This window comes from Gregarina niphandrodes (assembly GCF_000223845.1).
Source record: "Gregarina niphandrodes unplaced genomic scaffold scaffold00007, whole genome shotgun sequence".
Classification (NCBI taxonomy): domain Eukaryota; phylum Apicomplexa; class Conoidasida; order Eugregarinorida; family Gregarinidae; genus Gregarina; species Gregarina niphandrodes.
The window spans coordinates 273,752-294,283 of NW_011645778.1; the positions used below are offsets into that span (position 1 = coordinate 273,752).

At 54.1% G+C, this 20,532-nt stretch overlaps 6 protein-coding genes across 6 annotated transcripts; 4 read left to right on the forward strand and 2 right to left on the reverse strand.

The window, feature by feature from the left end:
- Window positions 1-148: 148 nt before the first annotated feature.
- Window positions 149-2,548, forward strand: GNI_051710 (putative transmembrane protein; the record flags this gene model as incomplete). Its single annotated transcript, XM_011131488.1, has 1 exon — window positions 149-2,548. The coding sequence occupies one exon, from the start codon at window positions 149-151 to the stop codon at window positions 2,546-2,548; it is 2,400 nt and encodes a 799-aa protein (XP_011129790.1).
- Window positions 2,549-2,719: 171 nt separating this feature from the next.
- GNI_051720 (putative diacylglycerol acyltransferase) lies at window positions 2,720-3,826 on the reverse strand (the record flags this gene model as incomplete). Its single annotated transcript, XM_011131489.1, has 1 exon — window positions 2,720-3,826. One exon carries the CDS (start codon window positions 3,824-3,826, stop codon window positions 2,720-2,722), a length of 1,107 nt encoding a protein of 368 aa, XP_011129791.1.
- A 308-nt stretch (window positions 3,827-4,134) lies between these two features.
- On the forward strand, window positions 4,135-4,428 carry GNI_051730 (translation machinery associated protein TMA7; the record flags this gene model as incomplete). Its single annotated transcript, XM_011131490.1, has 2 exons — window positions 4,135-4,152; window positions 4,291-4,428. The coding sequence occupies 2 exons, from the start codon at window positions 4,135-4,137 to the stop codon at window positions 4,426-4,428; spliced, it is 156 nt and encodes a 51-aa protein (XP_011129792.1).
- Window positions 4,429-4,463: 35 nt separating this feature from the next.
- Window positions 4,464-7,889, forward strand: GNI_051740 (DNA helicase; the record flags this gene model as incomplete). Its single annotated transcript, XM_011131491.1, has 1 exon — window positions 4,464-7,889. The coding sequence occupies one exon, from the start codon at window positions 4,464-4,466 to the stop codon at window positions 7,887-7,889; it is 3,426 nt and encodes a 1,141-aa protein (XP_011129793.1).
- Window positions 7,890-8,338: 449 nt separating this feature from the next.
- Window positions 8,339-18,984, forward strand: GNI_051750 (putative NF-X1 finger and helicase domain protein; the record flags this gene model as incomplete). Its single annotated transcript, XM_011131492.1, has 4 exons — window positions 8,339-14,548; window positions 15,176-15,630; window positions 15,730-17,388; window positions 17,460-18,984. 4 exons carry the CDS (start codon window positions 8,339-8,341, stop codon window positions 18,982-18,984), a joined length of 9,849 nt encoding a protein of 3,282 aa, XP_011129794.1.
- A 918-nt stretch (window positions 18,985-19,902) lies between these two features.
- On the reverse strand, window positions 19,903-20,400 carry GNI_051760 (glyceraldehyde-3-phosphate dehydrogenase; the record flags this gene model as incomplete). The annotated part of the gene is made up of 1 exon (XM_011131493.1): window positions 19,903-20,400. The coding sequence occupies one exon, from the start codon at window positions 20,398-20,400 to the stop codon at window positions 19,903-19,905; it is 498 nt and encodes a 165-aa protein (XP_011129795.1).
- Window positions 20,401-20,532: the final 132 nt, after the last annotated feature.

Consider the following 20,532-nt stretch of genomic DNA (forward strand, 5'->3'; position numbering starts at 1 on the left):
GGCGGCATGCGCGGCGGCGAAGATTCAGTTGCGACCGGTGGTGGGCGGTCGCGGGTCGCGGTCACGGGAAGTAGTGGTGGGCGGGTTGGTGGCATTGTTGGGGGTGGTACGGGCGGATTCGACCAGTGCGTCACGCGTGTTATGTTCGATGAGTGCGGTAATTGAGGATTCAATTTCGGCGGACAATTACGTGCTCTATTACGCAGCGGAGTGTGTGTACAACCTGATTCTGATAGCGGGCGCACAGTTGGACTTCGAGACTCTGTTCCTACTGGACGAGAGATTATGGCTGGCGACCGACACGAACGTGCGCAAAGCTTCCGACATTCTGGACTCGACGTTACGCAAACTGGCGGCGCAACAACATACAGATGTACGGCAGCTGCTTTTCGTCGTCCCGAGCGCCTGGCTCCGCGAACCGTTCGTTGCACAACGACTCGTGCACTGGTGCAATCTCGCACTCGCCTGCGACGAAGACCTCAGCGCAGACGACCTCGTCACGACACTCGCACTCCTTTGCCACCTTCACCACACCTGCCGGACTCGTGGTCCTCGCGACCTCCTCGATGGCATGCTTAGAGACATCTGCCGTAAACTGCGCGCTGACCTCACCGCCTCCGACCTCCAGACCCCACCACAGGCAGGCGCAACGGCTCTCGCCACCCGGGCACTTCCACAAGTCATCCAGCGAGTAGGCGCCCCCCTAGCCACACCAGTCTTCGAGAAACTCTACGCCATGTTGCTAACTAACGAACTTTCTAAGGAGCAAACGACACAGGCCACAGGGGGACCTCAGGTCATAGGGGGACCACAGGCCACAGGGGGACCTCAGGCCACAGGGGGACCACAGGCCACAGGGGGACCACAGACCACAGAGGGACCACAGACCACAGAGGGACCACAGACCACAGGAGTGGCAGTACCCCCACCGAGCGAGTTGTCCTTGCCGGTATGCCAGATCGCCCTGTCTCTCCTTTTGTTGTGCGCTGGCTACTCGCCTACTGTGCTCCAAAAGTCGAAGGAACTGCTGGAACTGGCAAAGACACAACTGATCGAGCCAGCCGGCTCCGAGGAGGTGGCTGACGGACCGGTAGGGAGCGCCCTGGTCACCGTCTTGCTCCAGACCAATCCCAAGAACCCTGTTCAACCTCTGATTTTCATGGATTGGATCCAAGCTCTCAATGTACGCGTAGAACCTGTGGCGAAGAAGCTGGTCGAAGTTGTCTTCCAGTCTTCCTGTGCCGCAAGCGAACAAGCCACCAAGCAGCTGAACACGTTCGGCGAGGTCGCTCTGGCGAACTCCCTCGGCTACTTGCCGCTGGAGGTCGCAAACGTCGAACAAATTTGTCTCTTGATCCGCACCTTCGCGCCCCAGGATGTTCGAGTGCGCACCATCCTCAAGCTGACTCGACAGGAGGGGGGGACCGGCCGAAAGGGCGGGAACGGTCAAGAGGGCGGGAACGGTCAAGAAGGCGGGAACGGTCAAGAGGGCGGGAACGGTCAAAAGGGCGGGAACGGTCAAGAGGGCGGGAACGGTCAAGAGGGCGGAAACGGCCAAGAGGACTGGAACGGCCAAGAGGACTGGAACGGCCAAGGGGTTGTGAGCGAGGCAGTGCAGACAGGAAGCGCACAACGCCGGAGATGCGTCGACTGCGTCGCGCCGGCTTCGATGGCGTTCGAGGCGTTTCTAATATACCGAACCGTCTGTCTCTCGGATGACCCGCGCGTTACCCCCGGCGAATGGGAACGGCTCTCATGGGTCTCGCAGACGTTGCTTTCAGGCAGGTGGTTTGAGGAAGGTCGAGATCTGACCGTAATGTGTCGAAGCAGTCCGGCCCAGGTCGGGAGTGAAGCGGCGATGTTGGTCCGAATTTTGGAGGAGCCGGACGCCTCCTACCTCCGAATTAACTTGATGCAGCGGGGCGCGTACTCCGTCTTGCTGGCGATGCTGTGTCCTCACATGCACGCGTCCTACTTCGAGAGGGCGCAGGCGCGGTCGCTCACGGAAGCGAGTACTTTCCGTCTGAAATGGGAACCGCACACGCATTTGCACTCCAAGTACCTTGCTTCCACTGACACCTCTGAAGCGTTGTCGATTGTAGAAGCGTGCTTTAGAGCGCTGTACTTCGAAGGTCCATACCGTGTCTCTAATCGCGCGGACGCGTTTGCACACACTTCAGCCAAAGACGACAACCCTGCCGAAGAGAGCCTTTCCCGCGAAAACCCTAACCGTACGTGGCTACTCACGGAGGGAGGCGAAGCGGAACCCGTGGTCCAGCCAAGCGCTGCGACCGAGCTCAGGGACGGAACAAGCACCGCCGCCGACCTCAGTCCAGCAGCTGACCACTCGGACAAGCCAAATCCTGACGCGTCGCGGCCAGACAGCGACTCGAGGGCCAAAGTGGATGGGAAACGGTTCCTGTTACGACATACAATCGATGGCATCAAGAGTAGCGAGTGCGATGAGGAAGACGTCAACAGCGGCATGGACCCCGAAAACCATGTTCGGAAAGTTGCCACCACCAACTGCAACGTGGGCGAGCACTAGCCAGCAAGTCGACGGTCAAGATGGACGCCCACGCGATCCGAAGCTCGGTTAGCACCAAGTCCATCTAAAGCCGCAATTATAGCGTCCAACCCTGGTCGCAATCGTTTTTTGCAGTTCGATTTAGTGTGCGCACTTTACACAACACGCAAAATAAAAACTGCGTAAAAAGTGTTACCAAATTTCGAGATGATTATACGTGTTTTTATAGTATTCTTTTCCGTAGATGTCGTGTAGCTCAGTAAGTTGCTCCAGGTACCTCGTTTTGAGGTCTAGAACTGACTCTCCATCTTGCGGGGTGATCCGTTTACCGACGATGATATGGAACATGTTTGTTTTTGGGAGCCACAGGAACATGCCCCAGGGGATGACGCCGGGTATGGAGAAGTGGTTTAGGGTTTGTCTGATTTTCCAGAACCCTTGGAGGTTGTAGTAGGCTCGGTTTTCGCCGAAGGTGAAGTACGGCACGAGGCCGGCACAGTGGTCGACGGCCTTCTTGAAGATGCCGTAGCGTTTGAGTAAGTAGAGCCGGTCGATATTGTGACTCATGATGGTGGCCTCTTCGAACCCGCCGGGTACAATCGAGATCGCCCGACGTTGACCAAGTGTACGATCGATGGCTTCAGAGGTTACCGGATGAGGGTTTCCGAGTAGGGACGTGTAGGCAATTATTAGGTGTCCAAAGTAGTACAGAGCGGTGGACACGCAGTTCATTATATCATTAAAGAACGGGCACATACTCAGCTGGCCCCAACCGTTGGAAGTAAAACCATGCGGAGCACACATCCAGATATCACAAGGATATTCGCTTGCCACTGTCTTGACCACGCGCCCGTCTATCGCAGCCTTTTGCTTGAGCGCTGTTAGCTTGAGCGCAGTCGGCTTAAACGCAGTCAGGACCACAATGGCCTCAGGAGTCAGACCTATCTCCTTGTGCTTGTGACCGTCAGGTCGTTGTTGCCACTCTACCGCGTCATCGAACAGACACAAAATCTTACAGAGTTGAGGGTGCTGTTGGGGGTACAGTATTCTGAACGAGCTTTCCTTGTAGTACCGTGGAATTTCGAAAAAGTACAACAGCTGCAGGTACTGAAAGATCTTGGGTGCGTCCCGAGGATAATAGATCCAGACAACCAACAGGGTGTACAAGACCATCAGCAAACGACTCCGCGTCCACAAAATTGCCGCAGGCGCAACGAACGATAACACCCACACGGGAAAGAAGTGCAAGTAAAACAGGATGGCTACCCACGGTACCTTTCGGGCGCAGCTGCTTACCATTCGCATATAACGATTAAAGCAACGACTCAAGGTCCAAGCCAACTTACGACGACCCCGGCTCAAAGACGTACGCGTCTCGCCCTCAGCTCCAGACTCGGATCGACACTCACTCGCCGGAACCCTAGCCCGTTCGCCGACCGAAGATGGCCGCCCCTCTAACTGCGACGACCTGTAGGGTATTTGGCCGTTCTTATATTCATACAATAGCAGCGATCCGTCATCTAACAACCTTATGGGGTACCACCGTCTTAGCATAAATTAAATCAGGCACACACGGGGCAACCGAGGAATTTTCACTCTGGGTATTTATGGTTCTCAACAACGACGTATGTTACACCTCCTGCCTACATCTTCCCCCACGTCCCAGTTTGGGTGTCCTTTCCTGACCCTGGGGGTTGTGTCATTAACGTGGAGGAACCGCCCCCTTATCCCCGTCCGGTTGGGAGATACGCGCTTGTTGTTAGGGTGGTAAGAAGAAGCCTTTGAAGAAGGCCAAGGCACAAAAAGCTGACGAAGATGATGACCAAATTGCCTACAAGCAAAAGATGAAGGCGGATCAGGCAGCGATGAAGAAGGCTGCTGCTGGCATGAAGAAGAAATAGAATTTTTTTGACTCTTAACACTGGGTATTTTGTGGATGGAGGATCTTTGGCTGCGTTATGCGCAGTTGAGCGAGAGGGAGAAGCAGGTGTTTGATGCAGTGCTGGAGACGGTTGGTACGAAGGTTCCAGGGGTGTCCGCCGTTCAGCATTCGCCGCATGCGGTGCCTCGGACGGCAATGATGCAGAAGTACATTGAGTACGGCCAAGCTCTGTTGGCCGTCTACCGTTTAGTCAAACGAGGCATTGTTCCGGATCCGCGGATCGTGGAGTACTTGAAGGACAACCTGGACCCGTCCGTGGCGAAGCAGTTGGCGCTACAGCAGCAAGTGGGTAGCCCGACGAGTAGCACGGGAGGGCCGGCGGGAGCGAGTCAGGGCACAGGTGGGGCGGGAAGCGGTCGGGTCACAAGTAGTGGAATAAGTAGTGGAGTGGGTGGTGGCATGAGTCACGACCGGTGGACGCGGGCGACCTTGGCACAGCGTTACCTCAAGGACACGTCTAGCAAGTACAGTCGGCTAGTGTGTCTGCCGGGAGAGACTGCAGCACACATGAGTTACGCTGTGCGATTGGAGAATTTGCGAACTTTGCAAACCATTTTGTCGCGCAAGTTCCTGAAGCACTCGTTGAGGACACCGGAAGACGTATATAACTTTATTGCTACTAATGATGCCGTGGGTACGTTGTCGTGCATTGCAGGTAACATTCCGAAAAGCTACAGGCACTCTGCGAGCAAGTTAATGGACGCGGACCGTAAGGAGGATGTGTTGGTGAAGATCCGTACTCTCATGTCCGACAAGGGAAGTACTCTAAGCGCCAACAGGACGATGTGCCCGCCTCCGAACTATGTGCACCACGTTCCTCTATTCGTGTCTCTATCCAACTTCAGGAAACACAAGTTTCCTGCCGGCCGATTGCAACTAGCTAGAACTATTAGGTTAAGAGAAGATGTATGTGGTAATGGTAGACATTGGATAGATAGCAAACAAAAGAAAAGACATACATTCGGATCCATTGCCAAGGAAGCAGGGACACGAATGACGACCCTTGAGATTAAAAAGCAGCAAGAGGCGGAACGGGCGCAGAGGGAAAGGATGAAGGCTTTGAGAGAGCGCAATATGGACGCCTACCTCGCTTTAGTCAAGAATGTGAAGAACCAAAGGATTCAAGAGATTTTGGAGAATACCGAACAACTGCTTCAAGATATCGGGTCAAAGATTCAGACAGAGCGCGTTCAAAACGAGGCAAGAAGAAAGCGTGAGGCAGATAAAGACAGAGAGAAGAAACGCCAGAGAGAACTGGCCAGGCTGGCGAAGAAAGGGCTCACCCCTTCTTCGACGGCAGTTGGCGTTGCAAGCGAGATTGAAGAGGCAGAGATGAAACCTGATCAGGAGGTTTCTGACGAAGAGACTGAAACCAAGAAGCCTCAGTACCTGACGCTTTCCCACAGAGTACGCGAAGACGTAGGCCAGCCCAAGTCTTTGGTAGGGGGTACCCTTATGCCTTATCAACTTGCCGGGCTGGACTTCCTTGTCTCGCTTTACAACAACAACCTTAGCGGGATTCTGGCCGATGAGATGGGTCTGGGTAAAACCATTCAGACTATTTCCCTAGTTGCTTACCTTCAAGAGTTCAAAAACAACAAGGGTCCTCATTTAATCGCTGTTCCGCTTTCAACGCTGCCTAACTGGGCTAGCGAGTTCGCGAAGTGGGCGCCGTCACTGACTTTGCTGCAATATAGAGGAAATAAGAATGACCGAAGGGAGCTGAACTACCAAGTCAAGCGAGGCCGGTACAATGTATTACTGACGACATTTGAGTATATTTTGAGAGAGAAGAAAGTATTGGGAGCAGTCAAATGGCGCTTCATCATTGTTGATGAGGGCCATAAAATGAAGAATGTCAAATCCAAGTTCCATGCAACCCTGGGAGAGTTCAAATCCACTCATAGACTCCTTCTTACTGGTACTCCGTTGCAAAACAACTTGAATGAATTATGGAGTTTGCTTAATTTCCTTATGCCGCACACGTTTGCAAGCGGAGAAGATTTCGAGCGTTGGTTCGAAGAGCCGTTTAAAGAGCAGTTTGCCGAAGAGGAAGTGTCGTTAACGGAAGAGGAGAAGCTGGTAGTAATTAACAGACTTCATCTGGTATTAAGACCGTTCTTGCTTCGACGAGTAAAGGCAGATGTATTGACTGATTTGCCGACGAAGCGCGAATATGTTATTCGGATTGCGCTTTCATCATGGCAAAAATTCTTGTACTATCAATTAGTTAACAAGTGTTTAAAGGTTCGGGATCAGACAGGTCGTATAACTCAAAAATCTGTAGCGAATGGTATAATGCAATTACGTAAGGCAGTTAATCATCCATATCTATTTGCGGATATGTATAACATTGATGATAATTTATATCGAGTTAGTGGTAAATTTGAAGTATTGGATCGCATGTTACCAAAATTACTTCAATTTGGTCATAAGATACTAATATTTTCTCAGATGACTGCAGTAATGGATATATTGGGTGATTACTTTGACTTAAGAGGTTATAAATTCCATCGATTGGATGGTTCCATGATAATATCGGATCGACAGGATCGTATGGATGACTTTAATGATCCAATGTCAGAGACGCATATATTTATGTTGTCTACACGTGCCGGAGGGTTAGGTCTGAATCTACAGGCAGGTGATACAGTTATATTATTCGATAGCGATTGGAATCCTCATGCTGATTTACAGGCTCAGGCTCGTGCACATCGAGTGGGTCAGAAGCGCGAAGTGCGTGTCTTCAGGTTTGTTACAGACTCACCGGTTGAGGAACTTATATTGGCAAAGGCACAGCACAAGTTGTCGATTGATGAACAGATTATTCAAGCGGGAATGTTTTCAACGGAGTTTAATGAAGAGGAACGTGAGGAAAAGCTACGAAATCTTCTGGCTCAAAAGGACACAAGTAGTAATACACATATTACCACACCACCCGAGCTGGTTCGATTTATGGCCCGTAATGATCAGGAAGAACACGCGTTCGACGCTATAGATCGTGAGATGTTTGGCGACAACATCTATAACCAATTCTATGAACATGATGACCGTCTAGACGAACGCTCAGAGTCTTCCGCCGCACCCACCGCATCCATGATGCCCACAGCCACCACTGTAAACCCTCCCGAGTCCGCCTCCGTCAAGGAAAGCGAACGGGTCCGAGAACTCCTTGAACAAGCTGGCCGGCTTTGCAGAGACGAAGAGATACCCGCAGAGGTCAAGGAAATTAACGCCAGCGAGCCAGAAGATCACGAGGAGGTACTTGGAGTTCGGAAGAGCCGACTGAGAGCCCAACAAGCCTTTCTCGCCAACCGAGTTGACGATGATGACGAACTCGCAGATGACGGAGAGCCCTCCGGGGCCAAACGAAAAGGAGACAGCAACCACGCCAGCAACAAAAAACGGAAAGTGCTATAACCGCAGGGTCCGGTCGTTTGATTCCGGTCGTTTGATTCCGGTGGCTTGAGTCCGATGGCTTGAGTCCGGTGGCTTGAGTCCGCTGACACTGCCGTTCACACTATCACCCATCATCTTCTTTGTCGCGTGCGTAGTCTGCTGTTTGTCTTCGCTGTTTTTAATCTTCCTCGCGCAACGGCCCGAGCCCTGCAGGAGCACCATTACAACGTAAGGGCATCGGTTAGGACGTGAACACAGACAGTGATAAATCTAGTCATTGCTGTCTGATCATTAGGAAATTTTGGGGGAATATGCACAGGCAAGACGCACCCCGCGGGCAAACAGAGCGCAAAAGCGAACAAAAAACGAAATGGTGTTGGGGTGACCAAGTACCGAAGAGGAAAGCCCCGAGTCGTCGAAGGTATGATGGGTACTGGAATGAGAACCCTTTTGACGCGTGGACGAGAAGTATGCCGGCAAGAGGAGGCCCAAACGGACCCACGACCTTGGAACAGCTGTTAGCACTATTTCAGAAGGCGAGCTTTTTCGTTAGGCAAGACGAGGACATGGCGCAGCGCGTAGTACTAAAGTTGGCCGAAGAAGGCGGGCTGCAGCGCATTGAGCAGCTGGCAGATGCTGTTCCGACGGAGGTGACGTCGTTGTCAGACAGTTATTCATTATTCGAGCGTGGAGTTATGCCGCTGCAACGGGTGTTTACCGACGCGTATGTGTCAGAGTCACTTTTGTTGGAAAGGAGCGTGGCAACAGTTTTCAACTTTATGTACGGATTTTCGGGCGTGCGCGGAATGAAGTGGGTGGAGTTCACAACCACTGTCTTGGAGAGGACCCGAAGCGGCGAGATTGAAACGCTCCAAAAACAGATTCCGTTGGTTGAGCGAATTGAGCAAATTCGGTTGTCGATACATTTTTTTGAGCGGATGGTCATGCTCAATTCGGACGCGAAGGTTCAGGTACGGCTGGCCAGAGTCACGGAGAGACTGCAGGCCGTGCTCAAGGGAGTCTATACTCCGGAGCTTTCCTGGCTTTTGCAAAAAACGCGGTCATGTATGGAGCGGGTTCTAGATCTGTTCGAGGTGGGTAACGACCTGCCGTCCCAGTTTCAAGTCATTGCTACTGCCAGAACTCAAGACCCCGACTCTGAAGTCGACGGCTCCGAAGACGCCACTGCCTCCAACGACAGTGGTGGCGGAAACTCCAGTGGCGATGATGCCGTCGTGAGCCAGGAAAGGCCGCGAGGGGCTTACAGAAGAAAGGAAGCCCCAGGGGGTCGGCACGATAACGATCATGCCGACATAAGCCGAATCATGGTCCTTCCCACTTACGCGGAAGTCCAGTGCATGCGTGCTCCGTATTTGCCTCCCGTGAACCCGAGGAATTGGCATTTGTCAGGTCTCGCAGGTTTGCTTGACCGGCAGTTTCGACTGCTACGAGCAGACACAGTTGGTCAACTGATTGGAGCGGTCAGTTCTGAGTTGCACGAAGGCGACGCGAAGGAAACCGGGAAGGGCAAGCAGGGAGGCACACGCGTGTATCGAGACTTGCGAGTAACACGGTTGAACATTGAGCCAGTGCGCGGGTTGGAAATCACCGTAGAATTTCCGCAGCCGGAGGACCAGCGGCTTTTCTCATGGAAACCGGCGGAGTGGTGGCGAGTTACGAGACGCCTTCAACTCGGGTCTCTCGTATGTCTCCTGGGATCGTGTGGCATTCTGGTATTCTGTACCGTCGTCGAGAAACCGGCCAAGAAGGGAAATAGGTCGCCAACGCTGTTGGAAATGCTTTCGGATGACCCACACACGGCTAAGGTTTTGCTGCATGTGGTGGAAATGACGGGTGAGAACGTGGCATGTGTATTCGACGCTTACCGGCGGCAGCATATGAAATCCGATTTGCGATTGGTTGAGTTTCCTGGAGTCGTCTTGGAGTCTTTCCGGTCTACACTGGAGGCCCTGAAAAGCATGGCGCGAAGCATGACCATGCCTTTTGCGCAATTCCTAGCACCGGAAGATCCAGCCCGAGCACTACAGGTCCCACCTCCGACGTATAGTCTGGCGCCGGACTTTGCCTTTGACCTCAGCTGCCTGAAGAAGCGGGACGGAGACTTTTCTAGTCGGACAGTGACGGAAGGTCCTTTGTTGAAAGTGGGCGAGACATTTGATGTAGCGGAATTGGAAGAGGTCACGACCTTGGACCATGGCCAGGCGGTCGCCCTGATAAATGCGTTACAAAGATCCATTGCCCTCATACAAGGACCACCCGGTACTGGCAAAAGCTTCACAGGTGTTTCGTTGATCAAGGTGCTGCTGGCGAATAAGCAAAAATGCGATCTAGGACCGATCGTGTGTGTGTGCTATACTAACCATGCCTTAGATCAGTTATTGGAAGATCTTATTGGCAAAGAAATAACCAAATCGGTCATTCGTATTGGAGGCGGTTGCAAATCGGAGGTCATAGACTCCCAATACCGATATTTCGATCAAGTGCACCAGTTTATGGAAACGCGGGGTGAAAGAGATGCGCTCTATCGCGCCCGAAAGAAGTTGGCAGGCCGAGCGAAGGAGCTCAAGCAATGCATGAGCAGCATGTCCTGTTGCGATCGACTGGAAGACTATTTAAGCGAGTATCACCCCCGTCATTACGATCAGCTCTTTAGTCTGCAGCAGTCGGAAGTAGAGCAGTCAGCGGTAGAGGGTTTGCAACAAGTGCGAGAATGGCTATATGGTATGTTTGAGGGACGTGTGAGCGAAATGGTGGACCCGGAAATAGACTCGGAGCGGCCAGTCAAAGACCTGTTGGAGGCGGATCTGTGGACACTGACAGCTGCCGAACGGTCGCGTTTGCTCGACTACTGGTTTGAGATGCTGGACAAAGATGCTTGCAACAGCATTACAGGCGTCCTTTTTGATTACGTGGAGGACAGGGAAGACTTTTATCGCGTTCGCGATGAGAAGGGGCTACGTCTGCTGCAGGCTTCTGACGTGGTCGGGTTGACTACCACCGGGCTGACTCGGAATCTGGAGACGCTGCGACGTTTACGGGCTAAAGTTTTGTTGTGTGAAGAAGCTGGCGAAGTATTGGAGGCTCACCTGTTGACCTCACTGTTGCCCTCTGTTGAGCATGTCATCTTGATCGGGGACCACCAGCAGCTACGGCCGCATAGCCAGAACTACGACTTGAGCGTTGAAAGCTGGCAAGGCGCCCAGTACTCCTTCGATGTGTCTTTATTTGAGAGACTGGTCTCGCCCAGACCCGGGACGGGTATGCGAATTCCCTACGACACGCTCGCCACACAGAGGAGGATGCATCCGAGCATCTCCCGACTAATCTCTTCCACCATTTATCCTGACCTGCTCGATGCACCCTCGGTCTCGGTTTATCCGCCGGTAGTGGGAATGCGGAAGCGCCTGTTCTGGTTCGATCACCGGGAACCAGAAGCCGCGGCAGACGCGTCTCCTCACGGAAGCCGCTTCAATGACTTCGAGGTACAAATGGCGGTGGGACTGGTTAAGCACCTAGTGCGACAAGGAGTCTATGGCAGCAAGCAGATAGCGGTGTTGACCCCATACTTAGGCCAGTTGATCAAGCTCAAAAAAGCACTCGGCAGCCATTTTGTGATTGCTCTGGGCGAAGGCGACCAAGATGATCTACTCAGGGCCGGACTGGCGGCGGACGTGGACGTTACGCCTACAGCCACCGGCGATACTGTTATCGGCGACGCTGTCACGTTGGAGTCCACTGGGGAGAGACGGCAGGCGGTGCGTTCGTCGCTATTGAGTTCCTTGCGTATTGCTACTGTGGACAACTTCCAGGGTGAGGAGGCGGATGTGGTCATAATTTCAGTGGTGCGTAGTAACGAGGAGCGTAGTTGCGGTTTCCTTAAGAGCGCGAACCGTATCAACGTGTTGCTGTCTCGAGCTCGACATGGAATGTACATTTTGGGTAACTCGGCGACGGCCCGAACGGTGCCGATGTGGGCGCAAATAATTCGTTTGTTGTCGCAAGACGATTGCATCGGACCCGCCCTGCCGCTCGCGTGTGTGAATCACCCAGACATCTACTTGGAGGTTGCCCGGCCGAACGACTTTATCATGCACGCGCCAGAGGGCGGATGCAGTCAACAGTGCCCCAAACCGCTTGGCTGCGGTCACAAGTGTTCAAACAAGTGTCACCCCGACTGGGCTCACGCACTCGTCCCCTGTCTCGTACCCTGTTCCGCCGCGCCATTCGACTGCGGCCACCCCTGCCCAAAACGCTGCGGACAACCCTGTCCCGACCGCTGTGAAATACTGCTAAACGTGGATATCACCCTCCAGGACTGCGGACACCGACTAACCAAAATCGCTTGCTGGGAGCACCGTCAGTTCTTCGCCACCCCGACCGCCCCATTGGGCTCGACCACCCTGGGCACCACCGCCCTGGGCACCACCACTGCGTTGTACAAGTGCAGAGAGCGAGTTGCACACAAGTTTGTGTTCTGCGGTCACGAGCAAGAGGTTGAGTGCTGGAGGGCCGCGCCGGGCGGTGCTGAGTGCGCGCATATGTGCGGTCAGTTGTTACCCTGTGGGCACTCTTGTGCGGAACGGTGTAGCGACTGCACCGTGAGCGGCTGTGTGCCCGGTCTTTGTTCGGAGCTGTGCGGCCGCGCGTACGACGATTGTTCACACACGTGTGCGGCGCTGTGCCACGGCGATATCGACTGTGCGCCCTGCGGTGCCCCGTGCGTCCGCGGCTGCACGCATGGTCCATGTCGTGCACTCTGCTCGCAACCGTGCACGCCCTGCACCAAACCTTGTATTGCCCACTGTGTGCACTCTTCCTGCTCCATGCCCTGCAGTGCCCCCTGCGACCGGCCTCTTTGCAACACGCGATGTGAAAAGCCGCTCGCCTGCGGTCATCGGTGTCCCTCCGTCTGCGGCGAGCCGTGTCCCGAACCCAAGTACTGCCAGGAGTGCGCCACCGAAGAGGTCAAGGCCACGCCGGTCGCAAACACGGAACTATACTTGGGCGACCCACGCTGGGACGATGGGGACTGTGGCTTGTTCGACTGGCCATACGCTCCCCGGCACGACGAGGCCACCGCCAAGGCCGCCCGGGGCGACGAGGACCAGGCTACGCGCGCAGACCACGAGACGGCCCGGGACGAGGAGGACCAGGCTACACGCGCTGACGACGACCAGACGGCTCAAGAGGACGCGGACCAAGACAAGCGAACGGACGAAGACAAGGGCACCGCCGGCCTTGACCCGCTCAGTCCGGAGGCTGGTGCGAAGGAGGCTGAGGAGTGGTGGGACTCGGATGGGGTGCTGTGGCAGACGTACAGGCGAGTTCGGTTGTGGGAATCGCCGTGCATATTCCTGCCGTGCGGTCACTTCTTTTCTGTCGCGCACTTGGATCTCGAAGTGGCTGCGCAGTTAGCTTCCGACGGTGGACCGGACTCCGGCGGCCAGAGTGGCGAGTTTCCACCGACCACCGGGGGCGAGGGGGTGCTGAATTCGACTCTGCCTCGTTCGGTCGAGCCGATCTCGCCTTTTTCGGTTGCTTGTGTGGCTGTGTGTCCGTATTGTCGAGGGTCGCTGCGTACTGTGGCTCGGTACGGGCGGGTGGTGCGCCGGGCACTGGTGGACGCGTCAGTACGACGATTGTTGTTGCAGACGACGCGGTGGCTGCTGACCATGGCCAAGCAGTTGCACTCGGAGCCGCGGCCTCTGGGCGAGTCGCTGTGCGACACGCAGGAGGTTGTCGCTCGCGCGATCCGGTTCGATACCCTGGAATTGCGCGGCAACCGGCAGAGCCAAGCGAATCAACTGCATAGGGTCCTTGCGAAGCATAAGCCCGACGACTGGCGGCAGATACGCCGACGCAGACTCCTCATCAAGGAGGCAATTAGACAGATCGAGAGAGTGGAGGCGCCCTTCCTGCTCCTGCAGACGCGCATTCGACAGCGGCGAAGGCACAGTCGACAGCACCCAAACCCCGCGCCCCAAAATGCGGACGTTACGACCTCTGAAAATGCGGACGTTACGACCTCTGAAAATGCGGACGTTACGACCGCTGAAAATGCGGACGTTACGACCGCTGAAAATGCGGACGAACACTCGGACTATGGGTTTGACTCGGATTTGGTGTACTCGTCGCAGGCTCTGAAGGGACATTTATTGCTGATGCAGGAGGATACGGCGCTGCTTCTGGAGTTTACTAGCGCTTGCTATCTGGCGGGCAAAGAAATAGTCGTGGACCTGACGGAGAACAGGGCCGAGTGCGCTACACTGGTGGCGGCCGCCGAGCGGGTTGGATTCGTGGAAGTGCAAGTCGAGGGCTTGGTCTGTTTGGCGCAGTTGTGTGCATCCGAGTTACGGGCCAGCTCCGATGGAGACACGCTGACCACTCAGGCTCTTGACGCATTGGATAAGGCCGAGCGACTTTGCCACGCTGTGCCCTTTGTGGCGCTGGGCCTCGTGGACGGGGTCATGTCGACCAGAGCTGCGGTCCGCCAACGCAGCTTTTGCCCTAGGCTCAACTTGAGCCGTAGCATCGAACGGCTCCAAACACGTCTGGACGCCATGCAGGGAAACTATCTCTGGTACTGCTGCGCAAACGGACACCCATTCGCCCCGACCGCCGTCTTTGACCGCTGCTTCGAGTGCGGCGCCGTCCGCTGTGTGTGACGGCTGCTTCAGGCGTGTGAAAAATATCAGGTGTACGGACACGTGCGCGTTGTGCGCATGTGTGCAGTATGCGCGTCATACTGGACTGATGCCGCACTCGGGGCGTTCACATTTCCGATGAACGAGCTCCCGCTTCTTTGCCAGAGCTCGTTTATCGGCAATCCGAACTTGTCGAGTGCGGTGATCGATTTTTGAACCTGACACGTGAAGTATTTTAATGCGCCATGAATTGCTAGTCCTCTTAAAGTAGAGAGTGTTCGTAACCCAGTGCAACTGTTTCAGGTGTGTGTTTCTGGCACTGCAAAGCATAAAGAAAAAGGAGGGGGTCTCAATCAAGCAGTTCTTGACTAGATTGGAGAAGAATTGGAAGAATTTCTGCAAAGAGAATACTCTGCTGAACAAGAATTACGTCCGAGAGTATTGCGTGGATTGCTTGAATGCTGACACGTCGAAAAACCCATTACTCTTCTTGGTCAAATGGGTCCTTAAAATTAGTTCGGTAATGCACACACGTTCGGCCATGACTAGGACGCCGCCTTTGCTCATTGTTCCATACACCGTTCCACACACCGTTCCACACACCGCCGTTCCACACACGGTTCCACACACCGTTCCACATAGTTCGTAGGTACCAATGGGCCTATCACAGATGATTCCATCCTGTATCTGGACTGCGCAAATTACCAAAACTTTATCGAAGATGTCAAAATCCCCGAAGACAATGAAGAAGAATCCTTATTCGTCCTCGTGGATTCGGCCATGAGGTTAGATGTGATATCACCCAGTGCAGTTTTCGGGTCCCAAAACTGCGTACGACTGCTCGACCACCTGCGGGGTCAGGAGTGGTATAAGGATCAAATGAACGTTTACCATGAAGCCGAGCGAGCGGCTGAGCGAGAAGCCATACGTCTTTTCGACCACTTGTCATTGGAAATTCGAACAGCCTTGTGCCACATGTTCCAGAAAGAGACACTTGAATCTCCCGAGTTATACGTGCACCAGGCTAGGGCAATTGATTCGTTGTTGGATGGACATGATTTAAGTCTTAGCACAAGCACTGCTAGCGGGAAAAGCCTGTAAGTGTTTTCTTCCCAGCCACCTGGCTTCCCAGCCGCCTGGCTTCCAAGCCGCCTGGCTTCCCAGTCGCCTTCTTAAAATGCTTTCGATTTATACAGAGTGTTTATAGCTCATGGCATTGACAGACTAGTGAAAATCCCAGGAAGTACGCTGCTGGCGATTTATCCTACAAAGGCGTTGGCTCAGAATCAACTGCTCAAATGGCAGGAGATGGTTGAGGAAGTGAAGAGGGTGAATTCTGTTCATACAATCCCGTGTGGAGTAATTGATGGTGATGTCGAGTTTGCCAGGAGGCATGACCTGGTCTTGCATAATCGAATAATTCTGACTAACTTTGATTTCCTTCACAAAACAATGGCCATGTGGAAACGACTCGATTTCATTCGCCGACTCGTGTTCATTGTAGTGGATGAAGCACACGTGTGCAGGGGAGTGTTCGGCGCCCATGCAGCGCTTACCTTGAGAAGGGTGCTACTGCTCAATAAATACTTAACTGCTCAACATACTCGAGATGTAGTGAGGAAACGACGCCGTATTTTGGTTCCTGACACAACCCAATTGTCTGTTCTCCGGACAGATACAGAAGGGCAGCGAGCCAGTGATGAGGGCCAGCCACCCAATGATCAAGACCAGCAAGCGAGCGACCGGGAAGCGGGCGGTCAACAACCCAAGGTTGACGAAGAACATCAACAGTCGCGGAAAGTCCAGTTGATGACTGCTTCAGCTACGTTAGGTAACCCTGAGCGACATTTTGAGCTTCTAACAGGGCGCCAGTGTGTGTCCATTACTCATGATGGCGCCCCGAGCGGGGAGAAGTTCTACGTTCTTTGGGACCCTTCTGTGGTGCAGCATCACGTCGATGAAGCCCCCCATGGCAATGCCACTAGTGTGTCGAGGAAGCTCCCCATTACGATATCTCCAAAGGTTGCGTCTACGTTACTCACGCCAAAGCGGTCGTCAACCAAGTCCGATCTCTCCACTCATCCCTTCCCTGAGGTTCTGCCGAAACGGGTTGTGTCGGCGCCCGGTCTGTCCCTTGTTGGTGCGTCCATTACGGAGGATGCCGTAGTAGGAACGTCGAATCTAATGTCATTTTCGGAGACCTTTTCGGCCGGTGTGGTCGAGAGGAAGGAGTCTGCAATTCAGGATTCGATTAGGTTGTTCTGCTACTTTGTGGACCAGAATGTGCGGTCTTTTTTGTTCTGTAATAGCCGGAGTCTGGTGGAGATTATATACAACGAGGTTACGAAGAAGCTGCCTTTCAATAACCGTGTAGTCAACTACCGTGGTGGTTATACAAAGGAGTCCCGGCGTGAGCTGGAATCGAGAATGTTCAAGAATGAGGTGATCGGGGTTATTACGACGAACGCATTGGAGTTGGGTATTGACCTGGGGCTACTGGATGTGGTCATAACGCTGGGATTTGAAGGTAGCGTGAGTAGCGTTAAACAACGCCTTGGCCGTGCTGGCCGTGCCGACAATCGCGCGAGCATCGGCTTCCTGGTCGCCTTCGACTCGCCGGTCGAGCGTTACGTCGTCAAGGTGCTCAAAAATGACTTCTGGCGCAAGCCGCCTGAACCCGTAGGACTCAATCCCGGAAACGTCATCTTGCTGAAACAACACCTCTTGTGTGCACTCAAGGAAATCAACACGCCAATCAGCACCAAGGTACTCACCGCCGTTTTTGGCCCACCAGTATTGGGCGCCATTCAGGTCGCAGAGAACACGGGAGAGATAAGACAAGTCGCGCACGGATAGTAAGTATTGACACAGGGCCTGACCCATACGCCTGACGGGAGGCACACCGGGGGTATTCTGTCTGTCGTAGTTACAAGTTCGCCGTGACCAGTAGAGCGTTGATAATGGCCAAAACGAGTGGAGGAGTTCGAGCGGACCACGAGGCGAAGGCATTGGACTTGGATAGTCTGTGTCGCGGCGGCGGAGTGCCGGTGACAACGGTGGAGACAGTGCTGGGGACGGACTTGGAGGAGCTGGACATTGAGAGTATGTTTCCGTTTCTTTCGCGGAAACGACGAGCGGGGGAGGAGCCGGAGCCGGACCGTCCGACGCTAGCGGATTTGTATCAAATCGCGGAGCGCTCGGAGGCGAAGTTGCATCACGTGGAAAAGCAGGAGGAGGGCGTGTGTGTGTTCGCAGAGGAGTTGCTAGGTCAATCTGCACAGGCCGCCACGGCCTTCAAAGACCCCCACCAGCTAGTGGACCTTCGCGCCACAGCCATCCCGAACGTGGTGGTCTACGTCGTGGGCAAAATCCAGGGCGGAGGAGGCGGCTACTTGGCGGGAGACTGGCGACTGGAAGACCGCCGTTTGGACGAATCCGACCAGCGACTGTTTGCAGACGTGGTCAAGGGTGCCACACCAATCGACGAAGTCGAGATGGTCAACGCCTTCATGACGCTCTTCCCCGGCGCCGTTTACCCTCACCGTGGCGTCAAATACGTGGTCAAGGAATTCAACCCCACTCGCCAGTACGCCGTCATTCAGAAGCCCCGCGAAATCGTCCGTCACTACACCAAGGCCGGAGACTCCACCCACTGGGACGTCATCAGCGTCAGCCACCACTACCAAGTCAGCCTCCGCCCCCACCCAGAGACGTCCCCTGTGAGAAAGACTTCGGAAAGGTTTTCTCCGCTGGGAGAGACTCCACTGGGAAGGGCGTTTGGCGGTGAAACTTTATCTGGTGTTTGTGACGTCTTTTGCGGGGATGTGCGGGTACGAGTGACTGTGCCACACTACTACCGCGTATACGTGGGTTCGGGGGGGCGGCGGGTGGAAAAGGAGCCGTTGGCGATTCCAGATCTAGCGTTCGTGACACGTGGGTTAGCGTGGCGATTAACGGACGTCGTGTGGAAAAGGTTTGGTGCCGTGCGAGGATTGGCGGCTGCCCGGTTGCCTTCGCACTTGCATGAGACGTACGTACCAACGGTGGCGGTGCACGGGTTGTCGCACCTGTTGCTCAAGGCGCTCGCGGCCACCGTCTGGTGCGATGTGAAGGAAATCAACTGCAACTGCACAGGTGCTTACGCCGTACTGCCTGGCACACACTTTCCACGCGCCTTTGTCTACGAACGAGCCTCCGGCCTCAGTCTCGGCATCGTCGATGCCGTCACTCAAGACCTAGCTCAATGCATGCTATATCAGTGCTACTCCTGCCTCCTCGCCTGCCCCTGCGCCACCGCCGACCGCACCGACGGCTGCCCTGAGTGCGTCCTATTGCCCACCTGCAGCGAAAAAAACGACCTCATCAGCCATACAGCCACCAAACTTCTCCTCCAGTGCGCCCTGCCTAGCACACTCTTCCAGGAGGCCCAGCCCCCCGCCAGCACTCTCTGAACCACTCCGCGTGTGACGAGCCAATCGGTGCTGGCAAGCCACTCCGCATCAACAAGCCACTTTTGGTCTCCCCTGGCTCGAGAAATCGACGCCCAGAACATACCCGTAGGTTTGCAAACACATACCAGGACTGGGAATTAGGTCGCAGTGAATTAGGTCACGATATATATGGAATCAGTGTAACTCACTAACCTGGTGGTGAACCTAGCTAGCGCCTTCGGTAGCCGTCAGACACTCTATCTAATTTGCCTGGCTGAATTTCCACATTGATTATGATCGTAACCGTACGTTTCCTGTCTCTCGTGCCTACCAAGCTGTGCCGAAGAAGACCTGGGGAGAAAGAAGGCCTCGGGGAGGAGGAAGGCGTCGATAAGAAGGGTCACTGCAATCCTTCCCGTCCCCTCCCCCATCCTGCTCCACTCTTGGTCCCTCGTTCTCATCCCTTGAAAGCAATAATTTTGGTTCTTAGATCATAGTCGATACCTCTCTCCTTTCGAGCAGCGCTCTCGTGGACAGCTTTGCTCAAGGATGCAATGCACGACACCTCACCAAACCAGATATCCTCGAACATGTTTCCAAGAAGGCTGGCGATGAGATTGCTGTAGTGGTCATCAACTCTTCTGGAATGATGAGGATCGTCAGCTCGGCCATTGTCAGGAAGCTAATCGGCCCCAACCTCGTTTGCTTAGTGCACCAGCCCATGACGGCCGATGTATGTTTCGATACCGTCCTGGAACACACAGATACGCTTATCAACCATCTAGCCGAAGTTGTCAATCTATCTGGAAACGATAAATAACCCACCTTGTGCATTTCAACCTAAATCATTTTGGTGAACTAGGTGTCCGATAAAACCCTATTGGTTCCTTAACCTTTGGTTTGGAAAAAATAACGCAAAAATCTGGAAAAATTAAATTTCTAGAAACCGCAAGTCTTGCCAACGTGGGCAGCGAGATCGCAGAGTCTGTTGGAATAACCCCACTCATTGTCATACCAAGAGATAAGCTTCACGAAACTGGGATTGAGGGAAATGCCAGCTTTGATGTCAACAGTGGACGATGCCTTGTCATGAATGAAATCGGTAGATACAGCATCATGATCGGTGTAAGCCAAGATGCCCTTCAAGGGTCCGTCAGCAGCCTTCTTAATCGCTTCCATGATCTGATCGTAAGTAGCCTCCTTCTCCAAGGAGCAAGTCAGGTCAACAACGGACACATCCGTTGTAGGCACACGAATCGACATACCGGTCAATTTTCCGTTCAGCGAAGGAATGACCTTACCCACAGCCTTAGCAGCTCCAGTGGACGAGGGGATGATGTTGACACCAGCAGCTCTGCCGGCTCGCCAGTCCTTACCACCACGGGAAGGGCCATCGACAGTAAGCTGGTTTGCAGTCATGGAATGGACGGTGGTCATTAGGCCCTCCTTAATGCCAAAAGCCTCGTGTACCACCTTAGCCAACGGGGCCAAGCAATTGGTGGTGCAGGATGCGTTAGAAAGTACGTTGATCTCAGTCTTGTACTCGGTGTGATTCACACCCATGACAAA